The sequence below is a fragment of the Amaranthus tricolor genome, chromosome 17, assembly GCF_026212465.1.
Source record: "Amaranthus tricolor cultivar Red isolate AtriRed21 chromosome 17, ASM2621246v1, whole genome shotgun sequence".
Classification (NCBI taxonomy): Eukaryota; Viridiplantae; Streptophyta; class Magnoliopsida; order Caryophyllales; family Amaranthaceae; genus Amaranthus; species Amaranthus tricolor.
The window spans coordinates 6,787,584-6,812,136 of record NC_080063.1 but is presented as its reverse complement, the minus strand read 5'-3'; the positions used below and the strand labels follow the sequence as shown (position 1 = coordinate 6,812,136).

Sequence of the window (24,553 nt, the reverse complement as noted above, 5' to 3'; positions counted from 1 at the left end):
AATAAATTCATTATGCAACTTAGTTATAGTTGAGAATTGTACATATTAGTAAATTCAACAACCTAAACAAATTTTTTTTTATTAAAATATATATATATATATATATATATATGCGTGTGTGTGTGTGTGTGTGTGTGTGTGTGTGTGTGTATATATATATATATATATAGAGTAATAAAGTATCCAATTTTGCAAAAATTCGATTTGAATTCAAATCCGAATCCAATATTCAAATTAAAACCTGATATCTGGTTTGAATTATCCGCTTCAAAAATATGATAACTTATCCTATTTGGAAAACCAGACACCAGATAAACCAAATCGAATAATTAAATTGAAAGTTTTTAAACACCGTTATTCACCACCAACAACCATCGGCTCGCAAGTTGCAACACACCATGGTAATGGGTATTGGACCCGACCCGAATCCGTGGATCCGTATCCGTTTTCACGGAGCTGGGTCCTAAAAAATTGGACCCGTCGGATCCGAATCCGTTTAAATTTCACGTGTTCAGATCCGGATCTGAGAAAAATACCCAGACCCGGACCCGCGGATCTGGAGGACCCGTTTTATTTTTATTTTTATTTTTTATATATTAAATATATATTAAAATATATATTTTAAATCCCTTGTAATTAATACTTTCAGTTTCTTTAAATAAATTCCCCTGACAAGATTAATTTGTGATTGGAAATTGTCATTGTTAAGAACAATTATTTTAGAAGTCTTAAACTCATTTGCTGCTCTTGGATTTCTTTATGGAATTTGTTTTGTTATAAATTGTCATTGTTAGGAGCAATCGTTTATATCATTTAGAATTAAGTTGCTTAAAGCCTTTAAACTACTGTCAATCGTAGAAAGCTAGTTATACACAACTAAACAAGTAAATTATAAGAACAAAGTTCAAAATAAACCATTAATATATGGTATGTTGAATTTGTAAAATCTGTACATTGAGTCTAAAGTTATAATATACGTCAGAAATCAGGGTATTATCTCAAAGCTTATTCATTATTATCGAATTATAAGGGCACCCATTTTCATCATTTTTTGTAAATACCCATGTTGCTAATTATGTTTAATGTCTTAATTTGGTGTAAAAAGTTAATCTTTTTATTGTTTAAGAGTGATTTATTGTTGTTGTGTGCATTTGGTCTAATTTTAATTTTGTATAATGTTTTTTTGGGTGATTGATTGTGAAATTATATATATTATTAACATTAGTCTATAAATATCGCTTTATTGCAATCTCAACACATTCAAAAATAAAAAAAAAGCAAAAACAAGTCAGATCCGTTTTGGACCCGAATTCGGTACTAGATCCGCAGTATTCGCGGATCCGGATCTAGGTCTTGCAAAACTGGACCCGCGGATCCGGGTTCGGATCTGGATCTTGTTCCTAAAAACGGGTCTGGATCCAGGTCCACCCGGACCCGGTCCAGATCCGACCCGTTTCCATCCATACGGACCCTTCCTTGTAAGGCTTCAATCCCCTCTACCTCCCTAAGAATTTGAACAAATTAAATCCATGAAATTAAGCAAAAATGATTATTGTGAACTTGTGGTCTACACATCCAAGCTGTTTGACAATAGTCGATAGTACCCAAAAAATTTCGAAAAACAACCACACAAAAAAGATAAAAGAGAGAAAGCGATGAGTCAACGGACAGACCCTTTTAAAACACTTTTAATTATTTACAGCGCCGTTTAAATACGCGAGTAATACACGAACATCAAACCACAACACCATCAAATCAAACATAAAACCAAACAAAACACCGTTAACCGCACGTGGTCCCCTTTCTACCTCCCTTCTTTTAACTCTACTCAAACTAATCCCTAACTCAACCATAGTTAACTTTACTACCACATGTCCTTATCATTCCAATTTCTAACTATACACAATTTCCCTAACTCACTCCCCCCCCCCCCTTTCCTCTCTACTTCACTCTTTTCTTCCTTTCTATTTCTCTCTCATTCAAAAGCGTAGGTAACGCCGTATTCTCTCTCTTGTTTTATTCTACTACCTTTTTCCGATTTAATTATCTTAATCTTAAATTAAAAATGTTGATTTTTGGTACCAGATTGCATACTTTGCAACGGTAAATTCTGTCGTTTTGATTTTTGTGTTTGTGAAACGCATCGTTTTACGTAATGGTGGTGAAGATGATGAAATGGAGACCATGGCCGTTACCGATGTTGACCAAAAAGTATGAAGTCAAGGTGGTGGTTGGGAAGCTTGAAGGTTGGTGTTCTAGCTATGATCAGATGCGGGAGGGTCTAGGTGAAAATCATCTAGTTGAAGATCATGAGTTGAAGAAATTAATGGTTGAGATTCGTTGGAAAGGTCCTCCAAATAATAATAAAGTTCCTCTTATGCGACGGAGGTCGGTGAAGAGGGATTTAACTAAAGAATACAAAAGAGAAGATAATCAAAACGGTGACGTTTTTGAGTGGAACGATGAGTTTCACAATGTTTGCTGTTTCTCTTCCTGTAAAGATAATTGCTATTCTTTTCTTCCCTGGGAGATCGATTTTTCGCTTCTTGATGTGAGTCTCTTTAATTTATGTTTTTTTTTCATGGGGTTTATTGGGAAAATCTGGTGAAATTTAATGGAAATCAATTTATTTTTGCCTTTTTTTGACTTTATATTTTGAAAATTTTGTTTTCAAATCTTGTCGGAAAATAAATCGTTGGGTTTATGTATTGATGTTAATTTCGGCTGTTATAGATGTTAATTTCGGCTGTTATAGAATATTAATTAATTGACTTTGTTTCTATATATAGGATATTTTTTTATTGGTTGAGAAAATTGGAAGCTAGTTGGGAATATTGATGTGAAATAGACATGAATTAATTGATTTTTCTATCTTATGTTGTTTTCTGCTGTTCAATTTTAAATCAAATTGATGGGTATATTTAACTTATTCTATATTATTTTTAATCATACGTTCTGTATTTTTTATTTTAATTTCATTCATGAGAACTTTTGTCTCTTAATTGCCGAGTAATCACAAAATATTTGAAAGAAAGAATTACAATGAAATTGAATGATTGCCGATTTTGGCTCTAAATGAAGAAACACGATCCATGTATTTCACACAAAAAAGTTTCTAGACTTCTCTTTATTTGTGCGTAAAATAATGAAAGAGCAAATGCACTTTTATGGCGTGAATGTATTGTCAATGATATGTAATTGATAGTTTGAACATATCCATGGTTATCTCTTCCCCTTTTGCTTTAACTTATTTACTTGTCTTTAAGGCTTATAGAATAAACAAGACATTAAAATATATTGTATTCTTGCTCCGACTGTGCTACTATGAACCATTATAAGAGGAGCTTTTTTTGCCCCGTGCTATGCTACTTGGACTCTTTATTTTGCTTCACATACCCGTATTCGATACTTGATGCTCGTACATTGGTATGACATTTAGACACTTCATTTTAGACGTAAAATTGAATAATAGACGTATCCGACACTTGGACAAGTACCAGTTCCGACATTAGTACACAAGTTCAAGTAACATAGGCTCCATGTTTTTGGATTTGGGAGTAATTTTCAAGGATTTGTGGTCATATTGCTCAGTACTTAGCTTAACTAACGAATTCCTTCTTTGCATCACAATGATGGTTTGATCATCAATTTGTCGTGCATTCTCCCCTGAGCATAGTTAATTTCAGGCTTTCAGCACAGTATTGGTATGATTAGGAATAGAATGAGTACTGATAATATTTTTATTGGAATCCTTAGGTTCTCTCTTTTTTGAATTGTTCTTTTGCTAGGGTAATATATAGAAGTACTAGTGGTAGAACGAGATTAGCTTAATATACCACAAATAAACACACTGGGAAAATTTTATCCTGTTTGATTCTATTGCCAAACTTTCTAAGTGAATACGTATATGTATTTTGATTCATTATACTTTTGCTTATTCTCTTAGAACTGTTAGACTAGAATGACAAATTGACAACTACTCAAAGGTGATAAGTCATTGTTAAGTAGTACTTTAAAGTTCTTTAAGGAAAGAATCTGTGAGAACAAATCATCATCTAGTTAGACGTTTCAACGCCGAACACGTGGATTCCATTTAATTTATTTGCAGCATCTTTCCAACCTATCCAAATTCCAAATAGAGGAACTTCTTTTTTGCCTTTACTTGATTGGAATGTATATTCTTGGACCAAGAAGTTTACCTTTCCCATATTTGTTCATTAAGCATTAGGCTGCCAGTCATTTATCACTGCCACTTTGTTGACTTCATGTTATTCAAAATTCAAATTAACCATGCTTTATTTTCTACGAAGAATCTTGATATTTTGTATTGGTAACTTACATAGCTTTACTGCTTTCTTAGGGTTCAAAGCTGGGTCCAAAGAACAAGATGTCTGTCCTTGCGACTGCATCACTAAATCTGGCTGAATATGCTTCTGTTACCGAGCAAAAGGAATTTGACCTAAGCATTCCTTTGGTAGTTTCAGGCAGTACAGCCGATTCTTGTCCTGCACTACATGTATGTTATATCATTTATGTTCTATTTCTCTCATTGGATCAATCGTAGTAATCTTGATTATTTTTTTCTAATGTAATGTGTGAATTAATGCGAACAGATATCACTGGTCCTGCTGGAACTTAGAACCGGGCAGGATTCCGGAGATTCACTCCAGAGGTCGATTGTTCCCGTTTTAACATCTCCTCAGGCTGGTGAAACACCTCCGGCAGGGAAGGATGAAGTTTCTGCGCTAAAAGCGGGTCTAAGAAAAGTTAAAATTCTTACAGAATATGTTGCTGCAAGAAGAGCGAAGAAGGCATGCCGTGAGGAAGAGGGAAGTGAAGAGAGATGCTCTTCTAGGAGTGAGGATGGAGATTACCCATTTGATTCGGACTCATTTGATGAATTTGGTGAAGGAGAGATTGATGAGGGAAAGGAGGATACTAGTGTTAGGAAGTCATTTAGCTATGGAACCTTGGCTTTTGCTAACTATGTTGGAGGTTCATTTTTCTCTAGCAGGCGAATCCCTAGCGAGGATGAAGATTGGATTTACTACAGTCATCGAAAGTCAGATGTCGGATGCTCAGTCAATGAAGATCCTACTTTATCGGCTAGTGAGCTGCCTGCTGTGCAGAGTTCAAAACGTAGTATTCTTCCATGGAGGAAGAGGAAACTAAATTTCAGATCCCCTAAAGCTAAAGGAGAACCGTTGTTGAAAAAGGCATATGCTGAAGAAGGTGGGGATGATATTGACTTTGACCGGAGGCAGCTCAGCTCTGATGAGTCGATCTCATTTGGCGTGAGTACTTGGTTCTGTTTTTTTTTTTTTTTACTTTGTTGCATCGTTGCTTTAGTTTCTTGTTTTGTAAAAAAATTTGTGGAATATTAGTTGGTCAGTCCTTTTACCAAAACAAACTGAAATTACATTTTTCAGTGGCATAAAAGTGAGGATGATTTGGCAGCAACCCGTCCATCAATATCAGAATTTGGTGATGATAGCTTTGCTGTAGGCAGCTGGGAACATAAAGAAATTGTGAGCCGCGATGGACAGATGAAGCTTTATGCAGAAGTTTTCTTTGCTTCAATTGATCAAAGGAGTGAGAGAGCAGCTGGTGAAAGTGCTTGCACTGCGTTAGTTGCTGTTATTGCCGACTGGTTCCATACTAATCGTGGCATGATGCCAATCAAATCTCAGTTCGACAGTCTAATTAGAGATGGCTCCCTTGAGTGGAGAAAACTTTGTGAGAATGAAGCATATAGAGAAAGGTTTCCAGACAAGCACTTCGATTTAGAGACTGTTCTGCAGGCCAAGATTCGCCCTCTTTCAGTTAACCCTGGCAAGTCGTTCATCGGGTTTTTCCACCCCGAAGAAATGGTCGAGGGAAAGTTTGACTTTTTACAAGGTGCAATGTCATTCGAAGGGATATGGGATGAGATTAGTCATTCTAATTTCGAGTGCTCCTGCTATGATGAGCCTCATATTTATATTATAAGTTGGAATGACCACTTCTTTGTTCTCAAGGTGGAACTTGATGCTTACTACATCATTGACACATTGGGCGAAAGGCTTTATGAAGGATGCAATCAGGCGTATGTATTAAAGTTTGATCGAAACACCAAGATTGTCAAACTCCCGGCTAATTCCCAGCCGTCAGATGAAAAATCTGCAACAGATCAACCCATGTCTGGAAATGGGTCTGAACAAAGAAACGAGCCTGTTGAACCCAAGGCGGAAGAGCCTGCGAAAAGCGAAGAAGAGGTACTAATCTGTCAAGGAAAGGAGGCTTGTAAGGAGTACATAAAGAATTTTTTGGCATCCCTTCCCATAAGGGAAGTACTTACAGATCTGAAGAAAGGGTTATTATCTTCGCCCCCGCTTCTCCGTTTTCAGGTAGAGTTTCACTTTACACAGTTTGCATCATCTGCACGAGCTGAGGCATCGTCAGATGCAGAAGTAGTGAAGGCAACTATAAACTTGCCACACGGAATGGAACTATCGATTTCTGAAGTTGCTGCTGCATAGAGGTGTTACCATGTATATCGTAGCTAAGGTTTTAACTGGTCTAACTGCTTTTTCGGGTGTTTCTGTTATTGGCTTTGTGAGGGTTTCATACGGGTTCAAGACAAGCAAGATGTGCGCTCGTGTGAGCCTTTCTGTAGTGGCATATTTTTCTGCAAAGCTCTTAGGTTGGATTTTCCCTTTGTGTTGATATTAGGAAATGCAGTTACATTTCCTTTTGTAATTTTTCATGGTACAACTTTTTACTACTATTAATCTTGTAAAGGGTCAGTTTGGAATGATACTAGACCTTTTGGAAGCTGAGATTCAAACTTTAAATTTTAAACTTTAAGTCATTGGCCAAATGTACTCTATCATGTTTTTTACTATCATTTAACTTATCTACATTCCCGGATTTTCCCCTTCTTTTTGGTGATTTTTGCCCAAAAGTAAAGCTTGGTTAAAAAGCAGGATAAAATTGGGGAAATGGGGAGAAAAGGGTGAAATTCAGACCAATTGATGACCAAAGAAAGTCATCTTTTAAAAAATGGAAATAAAAATTTTCCAATGTCATAGGGATAATAATCGATAATTTGAAATCTTTAAGTCAAAAAATAAAAAAAATGAACCAAATAATTCAACTTTCAAACTTATTTTAAAAGTAAGCGTGAAATTTTCAAACCTGAGGTTTGAGGCTGTTTGCAGTTACGTTCGTAGTTAGTAACTACGAACAGGTTAAAAAAGACAAAATTAGTTGTTCGCAGTTAGTAACTACGGACTATTTGACCTGTTCACAGTTAGTAACTGCGAACAGCATACTCCACAAAAACAGGTCAAAATAGCTGTTCGCAGTTACTAACTGCGAACAACTATTTTGTCTTTTTTGACCTGTTCGCAGTTATTAACTGCGAACAGCCCTAAACCTCAGGTTTGAGAATTTCACGCTTACTTTTGGAATAAGTTTGAAAGTTGGATTATTTGGTTCATTTTTTTAATTTTTTGACTTAAAGATTTCAAATTTTCATAAAAATCCACATAATATTGATTTTGGGGCGAAATTAAGATACTTATTTTTATATGTGTGTTGAACCGACTCGATTACTATAATTCTGTATGTAATATTTCCTCCGTTTTGAAATGCTTTTTACATATTATTGTCAATCTATTCATCGTTTATGCTTATATTATATGGTGTGCCGTTAATGTGTAAGAAAAATATAGTCCAGTAAAATATTGTTTGTATTGTCTAATTATATACTTTTATAAGATTTAACCATTTATACTTTTTACATGTGCATTGTTTAATATATAAATGATCAAAATAACAAATTTAATTACGTTAGAAATACAACAATATAATGGAATGGAGTAAGTATGTTATAGAATTCAATATTAATAGAGTTTATAATCATATGATCCAGACCATAGCCTATAAAACTTAAAGCATGACCTAGATTCTCCAAAAATATATAAGTGTTCTAAAATCTACTTCCACCATTCTGAAATACTCTCTCCTTAATAATTATTGATATTATTCATCGTTCAACCATATTTTTTACATTGCGGCTAATGTGTATGAAAAAAAATTTACTTTTATAATGATAACTTTTTATAATTTTTAGATGTGCATAATTCAATATATAAATAATTAAATTAATACATTAGATTGCGTAAAAAATCAAACATAGCAAGTATAAGAGAAAAAAAAAAAGTATTTTTTTGTCCTTTCACTTTCCACCATAAAACATAGAAAAACACTCACTATTTAAATTTAATAGTAAAAACTCGAAAAGGTAGAAGAAACGGTAATTCCTAAACAATAGTATTAATATATGAGCAGACGAAAACCCATAATGTGGGGTAGCCAAATGAGTTGTAAACCTAATGCCTCTCATTTATTTTGGAAAAAAAGAAGCTAAAATATCGTTTTCCCCAATCTTGCTTATTGACAAACTATTCCACCACCCTACTTTCCAGATATGATTGCCATTTGATTCTAATACTTCATGTATTAGATTGTAAATTTGTAGTGAATACGTTAGCTCAGCTAGGTTGGAAATTAGAAGTTGGTCGCAGAGAATAATGCATTTTATGAACCAAGCAGTGCACGTTCGGAATATTCTCTGCAACTCTTAAACCATTATTCCAATCCACTTTCTCTGGGCTCTAGCCGTTATAATCTTGGGAAAATTATACTTAGTACCAAACAAGTTAAGGAGTGCCTTTCTCTTTATACTTGTCTCCTCTTTAGAATTGGATATTACTCAATTCATAAAATTATAGGGAAATATATGTATACACATTTTTCTTACAACAATCCCAATCGAAATATAATGGAGTGTTAGGCAATATAGTTTATTAGGCAATTTTAACTTATTTTAATACAAACAGAGGGTTCGTTGTCAAACTATCTAATGCTGGTGATTGGTAATTTAGTTGGTTGAAACAATTTATTTTTATAAATAGATCGTTACTAACAGCGAACAAAGATTTTGACCATTTTTGACCAGTTCTCTTTGTTCGCTGTTAATAACAGCGAATAGTTACTTGATGCTATTTTGGGAATAAAAAGAACTGGCCAAAAATGACCAAAGTCTTTGTTCACTGTTAGTAACAGCGAACAACGATCTTTACTTTTTTTGACCAAACCTTTTTGTTCGCTGTAATTAACAGCGAACATTGCCAAACCTTTGAATCGGACAAAATGTGCTTATATTGGGAATAAAGTTTAAAAGTTACGCATTTTTTGACTTTTTTTATATTATTTTACTTTTTCTTTTCAAATTTTCGTCGTGTAGGTTGCTTTTAAACAAAAACTTGAAAACCAAAGGGCCCATCGAAAATGTCCATGTTAGAAGCAAAAGATTGAATAAAATAAGCTTTTTTATAAAAAAATTTCAAAATAAGCTTCGGAAAATTTTAATTCTCAAAATAAGCGTCTTTGTGTCCGAGCCTAAAGTCAGTTCGTTGTTACTAACAGCGAACAAGAGAAAAAAAATTACTTTGTTCGCTGTTAGTAACAACGAACAAAAGGGTGAGAATGTCATAATGTTTGAAGGGACAAAAAAATAACAAATAGTTTGTTCGCTGTTATCCACGGCAAACAAGCTTTGTTTTAAGTTTTTTTGTCCCTTTAAACATTATGTTATTGTCCTTCTTTATTCGCTGTTAGTAATAATGAACAAAGTCATGATAAATTTTTTTTTCTCATGTTCGCTGTTAGCAACAGTAAACAAATCTAATTTTAATTAGGCTCGTACATAAAGACGCTTATTTTGAAATTAAAATTTCTCGAAGCTTTAAAATGCATACTCCAAGGGTTTAAAATTGTCAATTTTAAGATTTAATATGTTTGTTTTAAAGGTCTAAAATGCTAATTTCAAGTTTTAAAATGACAACGTAAACGGATGCTTGCAAATGACAATTCAAATAGGCCAAGGGTCTCTCATTTTGATTAGAAGCCCAAATCTCAATTTTCCATTATTTGAATAAAAAATGGATGCTTTAATATGTAAATTGTATATGCTATTTTGATATTAGATATTAATACTAAAACATGATATTTTATGTCATGTGAAAGCTAGTATGATTGGAAATGATAAGTCTAAATTAATTTTCTTTGAAATGTTGCTCATCATTATTTAAGTTATTTATGCGGCTAATAAAATTATATATGTTTTTATTTCGGATCGTTTATTAGAGGCTTGTATTATTTATAATTCCTATCTAATAAATGTAAGTTTTTATAATATTTGATATTAATATATTGTGTGATTGATTAGCATGGTTCATAGGTAGGTGGTTTGCGACATTAATATTGTTAATTATTTTTTTGTAATTTAATTTTATTTGTTTAGATTTCTATGATTAAATTTCAATTAACTAAAATTCAAAAATAATGTGAACGAGAATGAAGACTTTAAGAAGGTTTAAAGATGGATATCCGTAAAGCCTCAAGGAGGCTCATGAAGATTAGATATTCCTTGGTTTAGGGGCCATGTTATGTCATATTTTTATCTTTATTTATAGCATTTCTTTGATGCTTTATTTATTGTAATTGTGAGTTTATACATGTTATCTATTACATAAGAATGTTCACGATTATTAGTTGCACTTAACAAATAGAGCCTCAAAAGTAATATTGAGTTTAACGCTTTTTTGACTAATAACTACAAATCAGTAACTATATTTGTCAAAACAGATCGTCGCTTTTAATTCGAAGATAATGATGTAGATATGAGAAACCTACAAATTAATATTTAATTTAACTCGATAAAATTATTAAAAGACGATATTTTGGGTTTCGAAGCCAATATGTAATTATTAACAAAGAGTTGTTAATTCTATCAACCAAGAGTTAGAAAAGTATTCCAATTAGTTAAAGTGTTTACTAGCATGTTTCTATTACTAATTGAAGGCAGGGCAAGGCCCGTTCGATTAATGTTAGATAGGGATCTTGTATGTTCTTTATTCAACATGGGACAAATCTTTTATTGAATAAAGAATATAGTAGCGATTTAAAATTGGTTATTGAACTGCTATGATAAGCATTCACTAGTGGAAAAAAACGTATTTGCTGCTTATCATTTGCTGCGGTTTTTGCATATATGCAGCAATAAATAGAAAAAAAATAAGAAAAAAAACATTAATTGTTGCGGTTCTAGGCCTCGACCGCAACAAATACTCAATAGCACACTCTAATGCTGCGGTTGGATGTGTGCCCGCAGCAAAAAACAATCTCAAATGCTGCGGTTGATGATGTGCCCGCAGCAAATAGGCCATGAAGAATTTTAACTGCTGTGGTTGATGGTGTGCCCGCAGCAAATAGGCCATGAAGAATTTTAACTGCTGCGGTTGTGGACTATGACCGGAGCAATTAAGTTTATTAAAATGGCGCCTTTTATATTTTAACGTTTATATTTTCATGAGAAACCCTTCAGTTTACTTATACCACACGCACAAAACGAACACACATACCTTTTTCCTTCGTTCTCCTTAATTCCTTCCATTCCAGACTTCAAACTTCTCTTGTTCATTATCAAACTTCAAACTTCGAATTTTCATAAACTTCGAACACATACAATACAGCGGTTTTCTTCTACTGTTCTTGTTCATCATCATTCTTCAAAACCGTTCTTGTTCATTATCAAATTAAACTTCAAACTTCGAATTTTCATAAACTTCGAACACATACAGTACATCGGTTTTCTTCTACTGTTCTTGTTCATCATCATTCTTCAAAACCGTACCGTTTGAAACCAAAGGCATTTTTGGTCTTGTTCATCTTCAAAACTCACGAATTAAGGTATTATTTCTCTTTTTAATTTCAATACATACGAAGAACCTTTAAAATGTGGTTTGTTAAATTACTGCATACGAATTATAGGGTATTATTATATTTCTCTTTTTAATGTGGTTTGCAAGTTCAATATAATACATTTGAAAATTAGTGCTAATTTTTTTTTCTTTGTAGATTATTACATAACCCACGAAATCAAGGTAATTTCTATTTGTTTTGTAAATTTGCAAGTTTATATTTTTATTGTTTCACTTGTAATTTAGTAATTTAGTTAAAAATGTGGTTTGTTAATTAATTATTTGCATATTTAGTAATTATTTGTGAATGTAGTTTGTGTGGTTTGTTAATTATTTGCATATTTATTAAAAATGTGGTTTGTTGTTATATTTGTCTTTAATTATTAGAATTAGAATACTTATATTTCTAATATTAAATGATTAATTTTATTATTTATATTTTGAATGTTATATTTCTAAGGTTATACAATGTTAATTATTCAAAGTATATTTTTTTAGGGTTAAATATGTTTGTTAGAAATAAGTATATATGTTTAAAAGTTGTGTATTAATTTTGTTTTGAATCAATTAATCACACTAATTAGGATGACAAAAGATCGTTCTTGGATGTATGGAAGCATTGAATCGTCGGAATTTATTGATGGCGTATTAGAATTTTGTACGTAGTATTGCGGTTGAACATCAAGTTAGGACGGGAGGAGTTGGTTTTTATTGCCCATGTGTCGGTTTTGGGGGCTGACCGCAGCAAATAATGCCACTTATTTGCTGCGGTTTTGGGGTATAACCGCAGCAAATAAAGAGCTTTTTTTGTTGCGGTTTTTAACCGCAGCATTTAAATTAGGTCATTTGCTGCTATCACTATTGCTTGGGGCCAAAACCGCAGCAAATAATGGCCAAAAAACCGCAGTAAATGAGGTTTTTTCCACTAGTGATTAATCCTTGTATTTGTTTTGTTGTGGCGCAAAGTTTTGTGAGAGACGGTCTCTTTGAGAGACCATTTCTGATTGGGCTAGCCTATTATATGTTTTTTAAAATATTGTAAGTAGGCATTAAGAAGGATGTAAGTAGACATTTAAGATATTTAAAGTAGGCATTAAGAATAATATAAGTAGGTATCAAGAATACAGTAAGTAGACATTAATCTTTAATGGGCTGAATATGAAATACGTCTCTCAAGTGACTAGACGTTGTGGAGTCATGACTAGTAGCTAATATTTGTCCATAGTTTGTGATCAAATCTCTAAAATGATAAATTGACCACAAATAAACTACTTAAACTGGGAAAGTAATATGAGAATTGTTCGAAGAAGTTAAGAAAAGATTGTTGATACTTCTATTCATGTCTCCCTTCTTGTTGACCAAACACATAAACCTGTACATACGACCCGTTTGTTGTCAATATTAAATAGCATGAATAACATTTAAAAATTAGTATAATTTTGGTAGAAAAATATTGTGACAAATTTACTGGTATGCTTATGTTTCCTCTATTTCAATCATATCATCTTCTTTCTTTAAAAAAAAAATCATCTCACTTTGTTCTAAAAATATATTTTAATGCATTATCAATTGGAGATGTAGTATTAGCTGGTATGAAAAATTATGAGCAATTTTTTTAATGATCAAAATTTCATTACCATTAAGAATAATAATATGATATATTTCATGAATTTACATTATAAAACATTCTCATCAAGCAAGCCATCAATAATTTGTAAAGCACACAAGAACTAGAATAGATATCTTTTCTCATGGTGTCATTTATTTTTTTCTTTGCAAGCTAAGGCACTTTTTATTTGGGGTTTAACTGACAACACACATTCCTCTTTGTCCTCTATTTGAAGGGGTACAGGTATGACTTGTTCGTCATCTTTTTTCTTCAAATCATGACTTTGTGCGGAATACTTGATTACTAAATATGACTATGACAGTAATGAAAATGTAAAACTACTTGCATTGAATTTCATACCATATTCTACAATCTAATAATCATATACAAGCAATCACACTACTATAAGCCATAAAACGGACAGCAATAATGTTAGTCTCTACTACTTATATCATCACTCTTAACTAGTAAGAACAAGAACAGATGATCAACCCATTCTCATTACACTTAGTACACTTAACAAACAAACTACCCTCATTTCCTTGATCACCTTTGTAAACTTTGCAACTTCCATTACAATCCGAGCACACAAAAAACTGAAATCCACCACATTTGAAGCACTTAACACTCGAATCCAGATCACTTCCCGGCATCCCCTGCAACAACTTTTTCAACATTCCAACCTCATTAAGCATAACAACCTCATCAGCTCCCCCAATGTATCTTCCTTTAATGAATAGCCTTGGGGGTAAAACCCGACCCCCCAAGACCTTCCAAAGCTCGTCCCTATACAAAAGATGCATCGAAACATCTCTTTCGTGGTACAATACTCGAAAACTATCGAGAAGAAACTTGATAGCTTGGCAATCCTCAAAAGTTTTTCTGATACCTCTTAGGCTAGTTGTGTATAAGACAACTCTGTCAATCCCTCCTGGTGGGCACATTTCCTTAAAAGTAAGCAATTCTTGGGTGCCCTCCAAATCATTTTCAGTGTCCTTGCAGTTTTCTCGAGTAGGAGACGAATTACACGAAGACGATGATGAGGAAGACGACACCATTTCAGGCATTGAATCATCAAACTCACACTCACATTCTTCAAAAACATCGATTTCTATGGTGGGTACTAATGGGTCATTAGACATAATATGTCCATAGTTTTCTTGTTCTCTGGTGTTTGTATGATTTTGTTGGGTTAGAGTAGTAGAGAATCTATCTGGGGATTTGCAGCTAAGGGGTATAGGTACTAATATGTGTTGTTTTGATGTGTACATAGATGGGATGGACTTAAACCTATCAAGAAACCTACTTTTGAAGCTCTTCATTTCTTGTGAAGGTTACTTTTGTTTGATTCTTGAAAATGGGATAATGAACAAAACCCAAGTGAAAGAAAGTGGTAAATTTGCTACTAAGTTTTTGGAAACAAAGAAAATGACTTGGTAAAGAGCTAGCGAAGTTGCATAACAGAGACTAGAGGGTAAGTCTAAACCCACATCAGTCTTGAAAATGTTACTTTATTAGTTAGGAAAGTGAAAGGGAAGTATAATAATTTCTTTTTCTTTTGGGTTTTCAAGATCAAAAAGTCTTTACTGGAAAAGGTCGTGTTCTTTTGCTTTTAAAAGTTTCTGATGATTATAAGCAATTTCAACAAGAAATAGACACTAGAGAGCATCTCTTATGGAAGAGATGGTTCTGAGTAAGTGTAAAGTGTCTGACTGTATATGACATCAAAATTGAGGATTACAAATATTAGTTTATAATTTGATTTGGGGGTAGGCAAGAATATTCCTAGAGGCAAGGGCGAAGATAATTAATTCAAACTAAAGGTGATGAGAATTGAACCCATGTTATAAGATGAAAGGAAAAGCTCTCAACCATTAGACTAAATCATGATTCTCGTTTATGTTGTTTATATTCAATCATCTTTAGTTTAATTACGTAGGTGTTGGAAAATAATCCACATGTGATCCAACATCGAAGAATTAGAGAGATGTTGACTAACATATGTACTTGATGGACTTACTCCTCCTAATACCAATTGGTTTTAGGATGGAATCTCATTGGATTTGTGTGTATCTAATTCTTCTTTTATGCAAGTCTTGTTATATATAAGGCCAATAACAAATTTATCAGTAGGCCGTAAATAAAAAAATATAATAAATTGGGCCTTACAACTTATTGAGTTTTTGTACCTCCCCTACCCAAAGGCTTAGGTGGGCAATGGTGAAGGGCAATCATACAAGCAATGTGGCAAGATATGATTGGTGGGTTGATGAGATAATATTGAGGGGATTTGAGTAGGAGATGATCACTGAAGATGGGGAGACAAGGTGTGGTAAAGGGTCATCATACATTTGCATGTGGGCAAAAGCTGGTGTTGCCTTCTTTCTCCATCTTATTCCACATAAAAAGTGTCACAAATTCACAATGGTTGTTGAGCCTTTTTCTAGTACTTACTCACTCTCCCTTTTTCTTATCCTTCCATATCAAAATCCCATCAAAGAGTTTTTGGATCACCCCTTGGCCCTTATATGATCCTAATTGCCTTGGACTTCCTGTAACTTTATGATCCTAATTCCTAAGGGCATGTTTGGTACAAGTCTAGTAGGTTCTTGTACACAGGTACACTGCTTTGGAAGCAGAGTAAAAGCTTATCAGGTTTTCTGCTCTGCAATGATAGATGTTGTAAATGTTAAAATGGGACTAACTCAACCAAAAGTTTAAGTTATTGTTAAGGCCTCAGGATATGTTATATGCTCTAACACGAATGCCATTTGAGCTGAATGTGTGGATGCAGCACATGCACTCTTCATATCTGGCGCTAAATATTTCACTTTAAATGAGGGGTGGTTGAGATTCGAACCCGTGAATTTGCTTTTGAAAGGACCCAACTCCACAAAAACTTAAGCTTATGGTTAAGACCCAAGATATATTATATACTCTAACAATGAGGTTTCTAGTTTTGCTACTCCCTATGTTCCTTTTGAATTTGCTATCGAAAGTGGCATTTCTTCTTACAATATGTTACTTTCTGTAGCAAACTCAAATTTACACTCTCTCTGTTTCACAATATTGATTACCTTTAATTCTTTTCACAAATATAAAGTATAATTCGACCATTAATATAAATAAATACACATGAAAATTATGTATAAATGTGTAATATGAGATAAAGTCATAATTAAAAATTAGCATTTTCTAAAATTAATATCAAGATATATTTAGTCGTACTCTACAACAAGAACAACAATGAAACCCTTGAATATTAAAAAAAGTAGCGAACTAGTCCTTGTAGTGGTGGATTCTGTTGCGTCAAAACTGGGACTCCCTAATATGAGAGTAGTGTTTTCAGCTAACACAAAACTAGGGTTTTTACAAACGAAGGAAAAAGCATGTGGGCGAACAATAATGCTACCATGCCGCGCATGAATTAGGACTACACCTATAAACTATTTTACCAACTTATGCAGGCTTAGGGTAACAAGATAAATAATGCATTTATTGCTCAACTTCTTCACCAACGAGAAGCTGACAACTCATAAAAAAGTATAATACTTAATTGACTGTGATGTCAAACAAAGAGGATGAATGTTAAAACGTGGTAAAAATTAGATTATTCCAACGGCCAAAATAGAAACTAAATGTTAAATTGAGCTATACTTATTGTGAATGTCAGCATATTATCGAGAAAACACGAGGTGCACACTTCATAAGCCAATGATATATACCATTCCAAAACCATATGGCAATGGAAAGAAGCACTTTAACAACTTATAAAGCGTACACACCAAACATTAATTTGTCAATGTTAGATAAATTATCCCAACGTCAAATAACACATTAAAAGAGAACGGATGGAGTATGAAATGGTTACATTTGCCTAACAATATCTTCAGATGAAATGATGTGCAAAGGAAAAAACAGAATCCTCTCCCATCCTTTCTCCCTCCCCTCATTTTCCCAATTATGTTCCTCCTTTTACCTTAACTTTTACCTCCAGCAATGATTATTTGTAAAGTAAAAAATTTTTAAAAGTAAAAACAGTGGTGAATTCTGTCAAAATTATGGAAAGTAAAATAGAAAGTTGGTTTTTTAAATCTATACAGTTGAAATGCAAATTCATCTGTTAAATTGGGTTCCTGTCCCATTCTATTGAAAAGAAATATATTTTGATAACAATTGTTAAATAATTTTTCTATGTTTAATATGATAGAAAATTATTTTGATAACAATTGCTAAATAATTTTCCTTGCAGCTTAGTCTTTTAGTTTAGTCACTAAATTAGTTAGTATTGATTCATGTCTTCTTGAGCCCAGTGACCCGCCTATGAAGCCCTGAACATGTTAAGATATACTTCTATAAACAAAATGTTCTTGCTCCATAAGTAAACACGGGTTTTTATTTTTGTAATAAATGTATATTTGTATCATTTTTCGCATCCAATCATTTATTATCAAATTGTTATAATATTATAATATCGATCAATACAATTAAATGGAAAAATTTAAACTTATTAATGATAATATTATCAATATTAATATTTTTTGAAGTGATGAATGTTAATATACAGGTACTCTCTTGAGAGACTGTCTTTTATAAAGACAGCTCTCAAAAGCTCAGCCAAAATCTAATTTATATTAATTTTAAAAAAATGTTGCTCAAATCATAGCGCGGGTGTAAAGTGGAATGTGAAAAGTCACATAATATATTTAGAATTATAACATATTACATTTGGTGTTATATATACCAGCATATATTTGGGAGTTATAACTTCAAATATATTGTTATAACCCCAAATATATGTTGGTATAACAACAAATGTAATATGTTATAACCTAAATAAATGTTATAACCCCAATATATTATGTAACTTTTCACATTCCACTTAACACGCGCGCTTTGATTTCAATAGCAGTTTTTTTTTTAAATTATCAAAAATTAGATTTAGGTTGGACTTTTGAGAGCTGTCTTTACAAAAGACGGTCTCAAGTAAGAATATATGTAACAATAAAACTTAGTGTATTGTACAAATTTCTATAACAATAGTCATATAAAGCTTATAGCCTAAAAACATGTACCATTATCAACAAAATAACAATACATATATAGTTGACAATCTAAGTGATTCTAGCATCACTTGGTTCTGTTTCGTATCATTTTGTTTCATTTTTACAGCAGAAAGTGAGAAGAGTCTTGTATAAGTAAGCTGCCATTAAAAAGTTCCTACAAATGATCGAAATGTGATGGTAATACCAAAGGTAATGCAAGAAAGTTGACGCCTATTAGCATCCACGATCTTTAGTTTTAGAGAGTACGAACCCTGTTATGTGTAACCATTTATTTACATAGTTAGGAAAGGAAAGCAGACATATCTGTAAAAACAAGTACTCCATTAGACTGATCTACTGAAGCTGATAGCTCAATCTTTGGCTATTCAAATATATCGTAGGCTAGCAGGTTGGCTAGCAACAACAACAATAATGTTAAAGCCTTAACCTCAAAAGATTTGGGCCTTTTCAGACTAACAACAACAAAAAGAGATGGTGTATTTAGAAAAGTAGAATAAGTCTTCACATGAAATTGTACATAAGTTTAGTGTGATATACAAATAATATTCAAAACCTAAACGTAAATTTCGCATTACATATCTTCAGTGTATAAGTCTATATCTTATTCTTAAAAGGAAAAACGATCATCCTAAAACAATTTTATTTAGGGATTATAATTTCATTTAAACATTTAAAATAACTCAGATTTAGTGATTGGCTAATCACAAATTTTAAATTTAAATTTGGAACAAAACTTGCCCTTATTTTTATTTTTTGAAACTAAATTCGTATTTATCTTAAAAATAGTTAAAGATGAGAATTTGAAAATAACTACACAAACCTTGTCATTATCAAATTTTTGAACAAAGAGGTTATTCATCTCATCTTTTCTCAAAGATTAACTTTAGGTAGTGTTTGGAACAAATGATTCATTTCAAATTACATCTTTTAATTTTGAAATCATAAACAGAGAATTTGAAAATGACAAGTTTCGAAAGCTTTTTTTAAATTCTCAACTTTAATCGCTTTTCAAACAATGGTAAAAGTGGCTTAAATATAAATTTAATTTTTTTTATTTGCAAACACTAAATTAAGCCAAACCTAGATTTTTAATTGAAATCACCATTCCAAAATATAGCATAATTAGAATTTATTTGGTGTTTGGTATGAGAAATGGAAAAGGAAAGCTTAAAAAGGGTAATGATATTGTTCAGCATTATTATTAATTGTTTGGTATAAAGTGGGGTAAGGATGAAATGAGGATGATGAATTTGTTACCTTCCATGTCATTGTTGTAACAAAGTAAGAAACTACCCAAGCCTACGTAATGAAATAATTACCCTCACAATCAAAAAAAACATTAAATCATGGGTTTTGTTGCTTACTTGATTCCGTTACCAACCCTTAATAAACAGCTACCAAACACCCCCTTAAAGGTTTCATACTACAATTTCCACAAAATATTCTACTAGAAGTATCAAATAACCATTAAAAGTCTTGATAATAAGTGCCATAGAATCTTAAGCAACTCCGACTATCAGTTGCGGACATTGACAGATGAAAAAGAAGTTACAAAGACAACTCACCGGAGGAGTAAATACCGGCCAAAGCTGGGAATGTGAAATGACAAAATCACCGGGTGGAACTGGGCATGAAATCTCAGTGCATAAATCATGAGTATCACTATACACATGCCATCCAAAGTATGAAACATCAATGTCCAATTTTCCACCACGAATAGCTTTTTCTGCAAACGTGGCCATCAAGACGATGATTTAAACACATTTAGCAAAATCTACAACAGTGGGAACTACCATTCACAACAGAAAGAACTTTAATGTTGACTTTAGCCTGAATTCGAAGATGGTTGGTAACTAGTAAGAGTAATAATGAAACTCGAAGGGGATCGAGAGAAAAAACAATTGATACAAAGTATTATGAGAGAGACAAATGTTGTGATGAAGACACCTAAGAGAAGGAATATTTGAACCATCATCTTTTACTTGTAAGGCAAGAAGAATTTCTTTTCATATGGACATCCAAAGATTTATCAAAGACTTTCTTCTTTTAAACAAAAGGTGAATGATCATACATTGTATGATTACTTCGTACAAGTCAATAACAGGATCAAGATACTTATTTGTTACTTCATTTTCAATATCACGAACTAAGCTTGACAATGTAGGAATGTCGTAATGTAGGAAGCAGTTACAAGTATACGAAACAATTCCATCAAAGACAATTTAGGGGAGAACATATAATACTCCGTAAAAAAGATGAATCAAATGGCTATATAAGCCAAAAAACATTCATTAGTGTTCTTTTCACCACCAAATTAATTCTCGATGCAGAACAATAAATTAAATAAGGGCTACCGAAGATGAATTTAGAACTGAGATTACCTTATGTTCAGATAATTAAATGTAAGGTGAAGGAAAGGAAGTCTAAGCCTATAAAAAATATAAGGCAAGAAACTCAATATTCTTCTGGAAATGTATATTTTGGAGACATTTCAAAGATTCGTTAACAAAATCAGCATGTATGTATTCCACGGAAGTCAGAAATTCTGTATTCGATTTATTCTTAAAATAAAATAAAACAAAATATTGTAAGATAACATGGAGTTAGTTTTAATTACCAGTAAAAGCAGAAAGGCTGAAGGTAGCTGGCCTGCCTCTTGTGACTGGATTTGGTGATATGTCAACCCTGTATATCTTCACTTCATAATCGGCTTCCTTACCTACGATATGTGAAACGGTTCACAAATCAAGTGACCTTAAAATGTGATACATTCGATCAAGGGAAAATCGTAAAAGCAGAAAACATTCATTCCCCCGATCTTCCTTTTTATATGTCATCCACCTATCCTTTCTATTTTAGCAATAAATTCAAGAAATATGCACTATCGATATTCATGGCGTCTTTTAAAGAATTTTCAGTTGCTCTTATGACCCTCTGTACCAAATTTCCATGCACAGGATCCAGACTGGTGCAACAGCCCAATTGTTCTGGTCAGCTTTAAAACTACAAGGAGTCTCATCCAGGTTATTAGCACAAAACATGGTGTTACCTCTGCATCATCCAAGTCAAATATTTCCAAAGCCCATAGTAAATACAGAATTAAATAGCCTTTTATGGAGTTTTGTAGTTCAGCCATGACACGTTCAAAGTTGCAACCATACAGTATTGTTGGTGAAAATATACACATTTAATCAGGGTTATTTTATAAATTGGATTCTAATCAACTCTCCCGTTCTAGTGTCCGACATGTTGCACTTCTTAGATGCCGAATGGCCGACGTAGAGAAAAGTATGCAAGAGTATCTAGGTAGTCGTCAAAAAACATACCACATTGGCCAAATGTGATATCAAATGAGCAAGAGCTTGAAGCTTCACCTCCCAAACTCAGGTGATGTGTTAAGAAAGCAAAAATTTATGCAGCCCAAAAGTGGCACACCATGTTTCACCTCCCAAACCAGGGTATAGTGTTAAGTACGAAAGGTTTGCTAGGTTGCCTCACAAAAGTGGTGATGGCAACCATATTTCCCCATCGTGGTGTCAAATAAGTAAAGATTATTAGGTTTTATTAATAAGAAGCAACAAATTAGATCTAAGCTAAGATTGACATCTTGGAATATTAGAACTCTTTCAGGGAAGCATCTAAAGTTGGTAGATGTTAAGAAATTGTTGGACATTTAGAGTAAATAAAGACCTAAATTATATATACTATTTACTTTCTATAGAAGTGAGACAATATGCAATAATAGCAAAGTCCAAAATATGCCAAACAAGTAAAACGAAAAATTAGAAAACAGAAGAAAAGCACTGACTCGTCGCCCATAAGCGGCTAGTCGTCGCTTGTTCTCGGTCGACTTTTGGAGTGTAAAGATTTCATGAATTTAGCCCACATAAATCAAGACTCCAACTTTGAAGAAAACAAGTACTTAAACTCCTAAGTTTATGATCCACAAGACATGATGACAAATAAGTCCAAACCCAAGTCAAGTCTGTTAAAATCTTATGCAATCATCTAATAACTTGAAGTCTAGAACAAGTTATAATCTGATGGAAACGAACATTTTGTGTTATTGCACTCGAAAAGCCCTAATCTAACTGCCACAATACATCCTCTTTCCTGGGGTTAAAAAAACCAAATATTACTATCTTTAAATATCAAGCACAAAAAATTGCAACAAAAGTAAATATCTTCCTTTTTCATCAATTCCATATCAGGGAAATTTGATAAATTTGAACCTTACCTAAACCCAGATGAGTAACAGTACAATTTTAAAAAAAATGAGTAGAAAAGTATGCAAAATTCAGCAAGCAAAGAAAGAAGGAAGAAGGATTACCGCAATAGCGAATGTCGGTGGCGTAAACAGAAGGTGAAAGAAAGAAAAACGAGAAAATGAGAATATTTGTGAATGTGATTGCTGCCATACTCATCCTCTGCTTTCTGCTATACTCATATTTGCTGATCCTGCTTTATAAATACTTCAATGAGTGAGACATGGAACAAGAAATACATACAAACAAGAATAAAAAGGTTTGTTTAAAGTAATGGTGAAAAAAATTTCTGGAAAGTGGGTTTGAGCTTGGAAATGATGGGGACTTTGGGGAGTTTAGTTTTACTTGCGGGAGTAGACTCTAGTGTAGTTGGTGCTTCGCCCTACTAAAATAAAATAGGAAAAAAAAACCTAATTCGACCAAAAGATTAAATTTATTGTTGAGGTTTAACATATGTTATATATTCTAATATATCTCTGTACGAGAGCTCTTCGTGTTAGAAGTATGGTCTATGGATATAGCACATGCCCTTTACATACTTAGTGCTAAATATTCCATTTTAAATGAAGGGTGGTTGAGATTCGAACCCGTGACCTCTTGTCATATTCACTTCTGATACCATGTTAAGTAATCAATTCAACTATAAGCTTGAACTTTTAGTTGAATTGGTTTCTTGACAGTAGTTGATGGGTCCGATCTGAATTGTGTCCAGGAATACCATAATTCAATCCGTTTTATAAGAGTGAACTTTGATTCAAATTCAAAATTGTGGGTCTATATTTTCATTGTGAAAATTAAATTCATAGATCTCACGAATCCAATTGTTAATAAATATAAAAAAATACCAATTGTTGATTAATTATGAATAATACAAATTTTTAAGTATGTTTTTCCACAACATTTAAAATTAATACTAATTATTAATTAACAATGAATAATATAAATTTTAGGGTATAATTTCTATAACATTTATTTTTACCCATTATCTGTAAAATAAGAAATTTCTACCCATAAGAATAAATTTAAATTAAAAAATCTAACTACACCCCGCCTTCTCCCACCCTTCCCTAGCCCAAACTTTGCTGCCAATGCTGCTAGTACCACTAGACCAAGCATTGCTTGATTCTATTTTTTGATTTTTTTTACAATAAATTTAGAACTATTTACAATTTGGGCTTATACTCCTATGATTTAAAGACTAGTTAAGTACTAGGGATGCAGGCGGGGCGGGTCTAATAGGAGACCCGCCCCATCCTCGTCCCATCGAGGCGGGAATGGGTCCCGGTTTGATGGGTCATGGGGCGGGTACGGGTATAAAATTCATACCCACCGCGGGGATGGGGATGAATTTTAGGTGATACCCGCGGGGATGGAGATGTGAATGTGAAATGGAATTGGATAGTGATGAGATTATTCTGGATTGATTTACTTTGGATGATTTTGAGTTGATGTTGAAATATTTTTGTTTTAGACATGCATTTTTGTTTGAGACTTTGGTTATATGTTTGTTTAAGACTTTGGATATGTAATTGTTTGAGACTTTGGATGGGTGGTGGGGCGGAGATGGTTTTAGATACAACCATCGGGGCGGGGACAGGGAAAAAAATTTTACCCGCTGCGGGGATGGGGACGTGGATGGGTATTGCATTAACATATGGGGATGGGGATAGGAATTCCAATATCCGTCCTGCCCCGCCCCGTTTGCATCCCTAAGTACAACTAACGATCCATTTAGTAGGTGGCATTAAATAATGGTAATAGGAATGAAAACTAGTATAAATTAAGTTGAAAAATTCTTTGGTT

At 33.1% G+C, this 24,553-nt stretch overlaps 3 protein-coding genes across 4 annotated transcripts; 1 reads left to right on the top strand and 2 right to left on the bottom strand.

The window, feature by feature from the left end:
* Window positions 1-1,921: 1,921 nt before the first annotated feature.
* LOC130803661 (uncharacterized) lies at window positions 1,922-6,901 on the top strand. 2 transcript variants are annotated; one of them, XM_057667858.1, is made up of 5 exons: window positions 1,927-1,991; window positions 2,086-2,551; window positions 4,361-4,516; window positions 4,614-5,294; window positions 5,430-6,901. In XM_057667858.1, the coding sequence occupies exons 2-5, from the start codon at window positions 2,156-2,158 to the stop codon at window positions 6,516-6,518; spliced, it is 2,322 nt and encodes a 773-aa protein (XP_057523841.1). In that variant the 5' UTR covers window positions 1,927-1,991; window positions 2,086-2,155; the 3' UTR covers window positions 6,519-6,901. The 2 variants fall into 2 exon arrangements, with proteins under 2 accessions (XP_057523840.1, XP_057523841.1); XM_057667857.1 differs by having other exon boundaries at window positions 1,922-2,551.
* Window positions 6,902-13,712: 6,811 nt separating this feature from the next.
* On the bottom strand, window positions 13,713-15,203 carry LOC130803660 (uncharacterized protein At5g39865-like). Its single transcript, XM_057667856.1, has one exon. It carries the CDS (start codon window positions 14,739-14,741, stop codon window positions 13,884-13,886), a length of 858 nt encoding a protein of 285 aa, XP_057523839.1. The 5' UTR covers window positions 14,742-15,203; the 3' UTR covers window positions 13,713-13,883.
* Window positions 15,204-18,430: 3,227 nt separating this feature from the next.
* On the bottom strand, window positions 18,431-23,117 carry LOC130803658 (uncharacterized). The gene is made up of 4 exons (XM_057667855.1): window positions 22,816-23,117; window positions 21,103-21,204; window positions 20,051-20,211; window positions 18,431-18,736 (listed from the first exon to the last, which is right to left on the bottom strand). Exons 1-4 carry the CDS (start codon window positions 22,907-22,909, stop codon window positions 18,629-18,631), a joined length of 465 nt encoding a protein of 154 aa, XP_057523838.1. The 5' UTR covers window positions 22,910-23,117; the 3' UTR covers window positions 18,431-18,628.
* Between the last annotated feature and the right edge of the window lie 1,436 nt (window positions 23,118-24,553).

Excerpts from the sequence above, each read along its gene's own strand:
- LOC130803661 (XM_057667857.1), top strand. The coding sequence starts at position 2,156 with ATGGTGGTGAAGATGATGAAATGGAGACCATGGCCGTTACCGATGTTG. Across the intron at positions 2,552-4,360 it reads TCGATTTTTCGCTTCTTGAT|GGTTCAAAGCTGGGTCCAAA; the intron begins GTGAGTCTCTTT and ends CTGCTTTCTTAG. Across the intron at positions 4,517-4,613 it reads ATTCTTGTCCTGCACTACAT|ATATCACTGGTCCTGCTGGA; the intron begins GTATGTTATATC and ends TAATGCGAACAG.
- LOC130803660 (XM_057667856.1), bottom strand. The coding sequence starts at position 14,741 with ATGAAGAGCTTCAAAAGTAGGTTTCTTGATAGGTTTAAGTCCATCCCA.
- LOC130803658 (XM_057667855.1), bottom strand. The coding sequence starts at position 22,909 with ATGAGTATGGCAGCAATCACATTCACAAATATTCTCATTTTCTCGTTT. Across the intron at positions 21,205-22,815 it reads CACCGACATTCGCTATTGCG|GTAAGGAAGCCGATTATGAA; the intron begins GTAATCCTTCTT and ends CACATATCGTAG. Across the intron at positions 20,212-21,102 it reads CAGCCTTTCTGCTTTTACTG|AAAAAGCTATTCGTGGTGGA; the intron begins GTAATTAAAACT and ends CCACGTTTGCAG.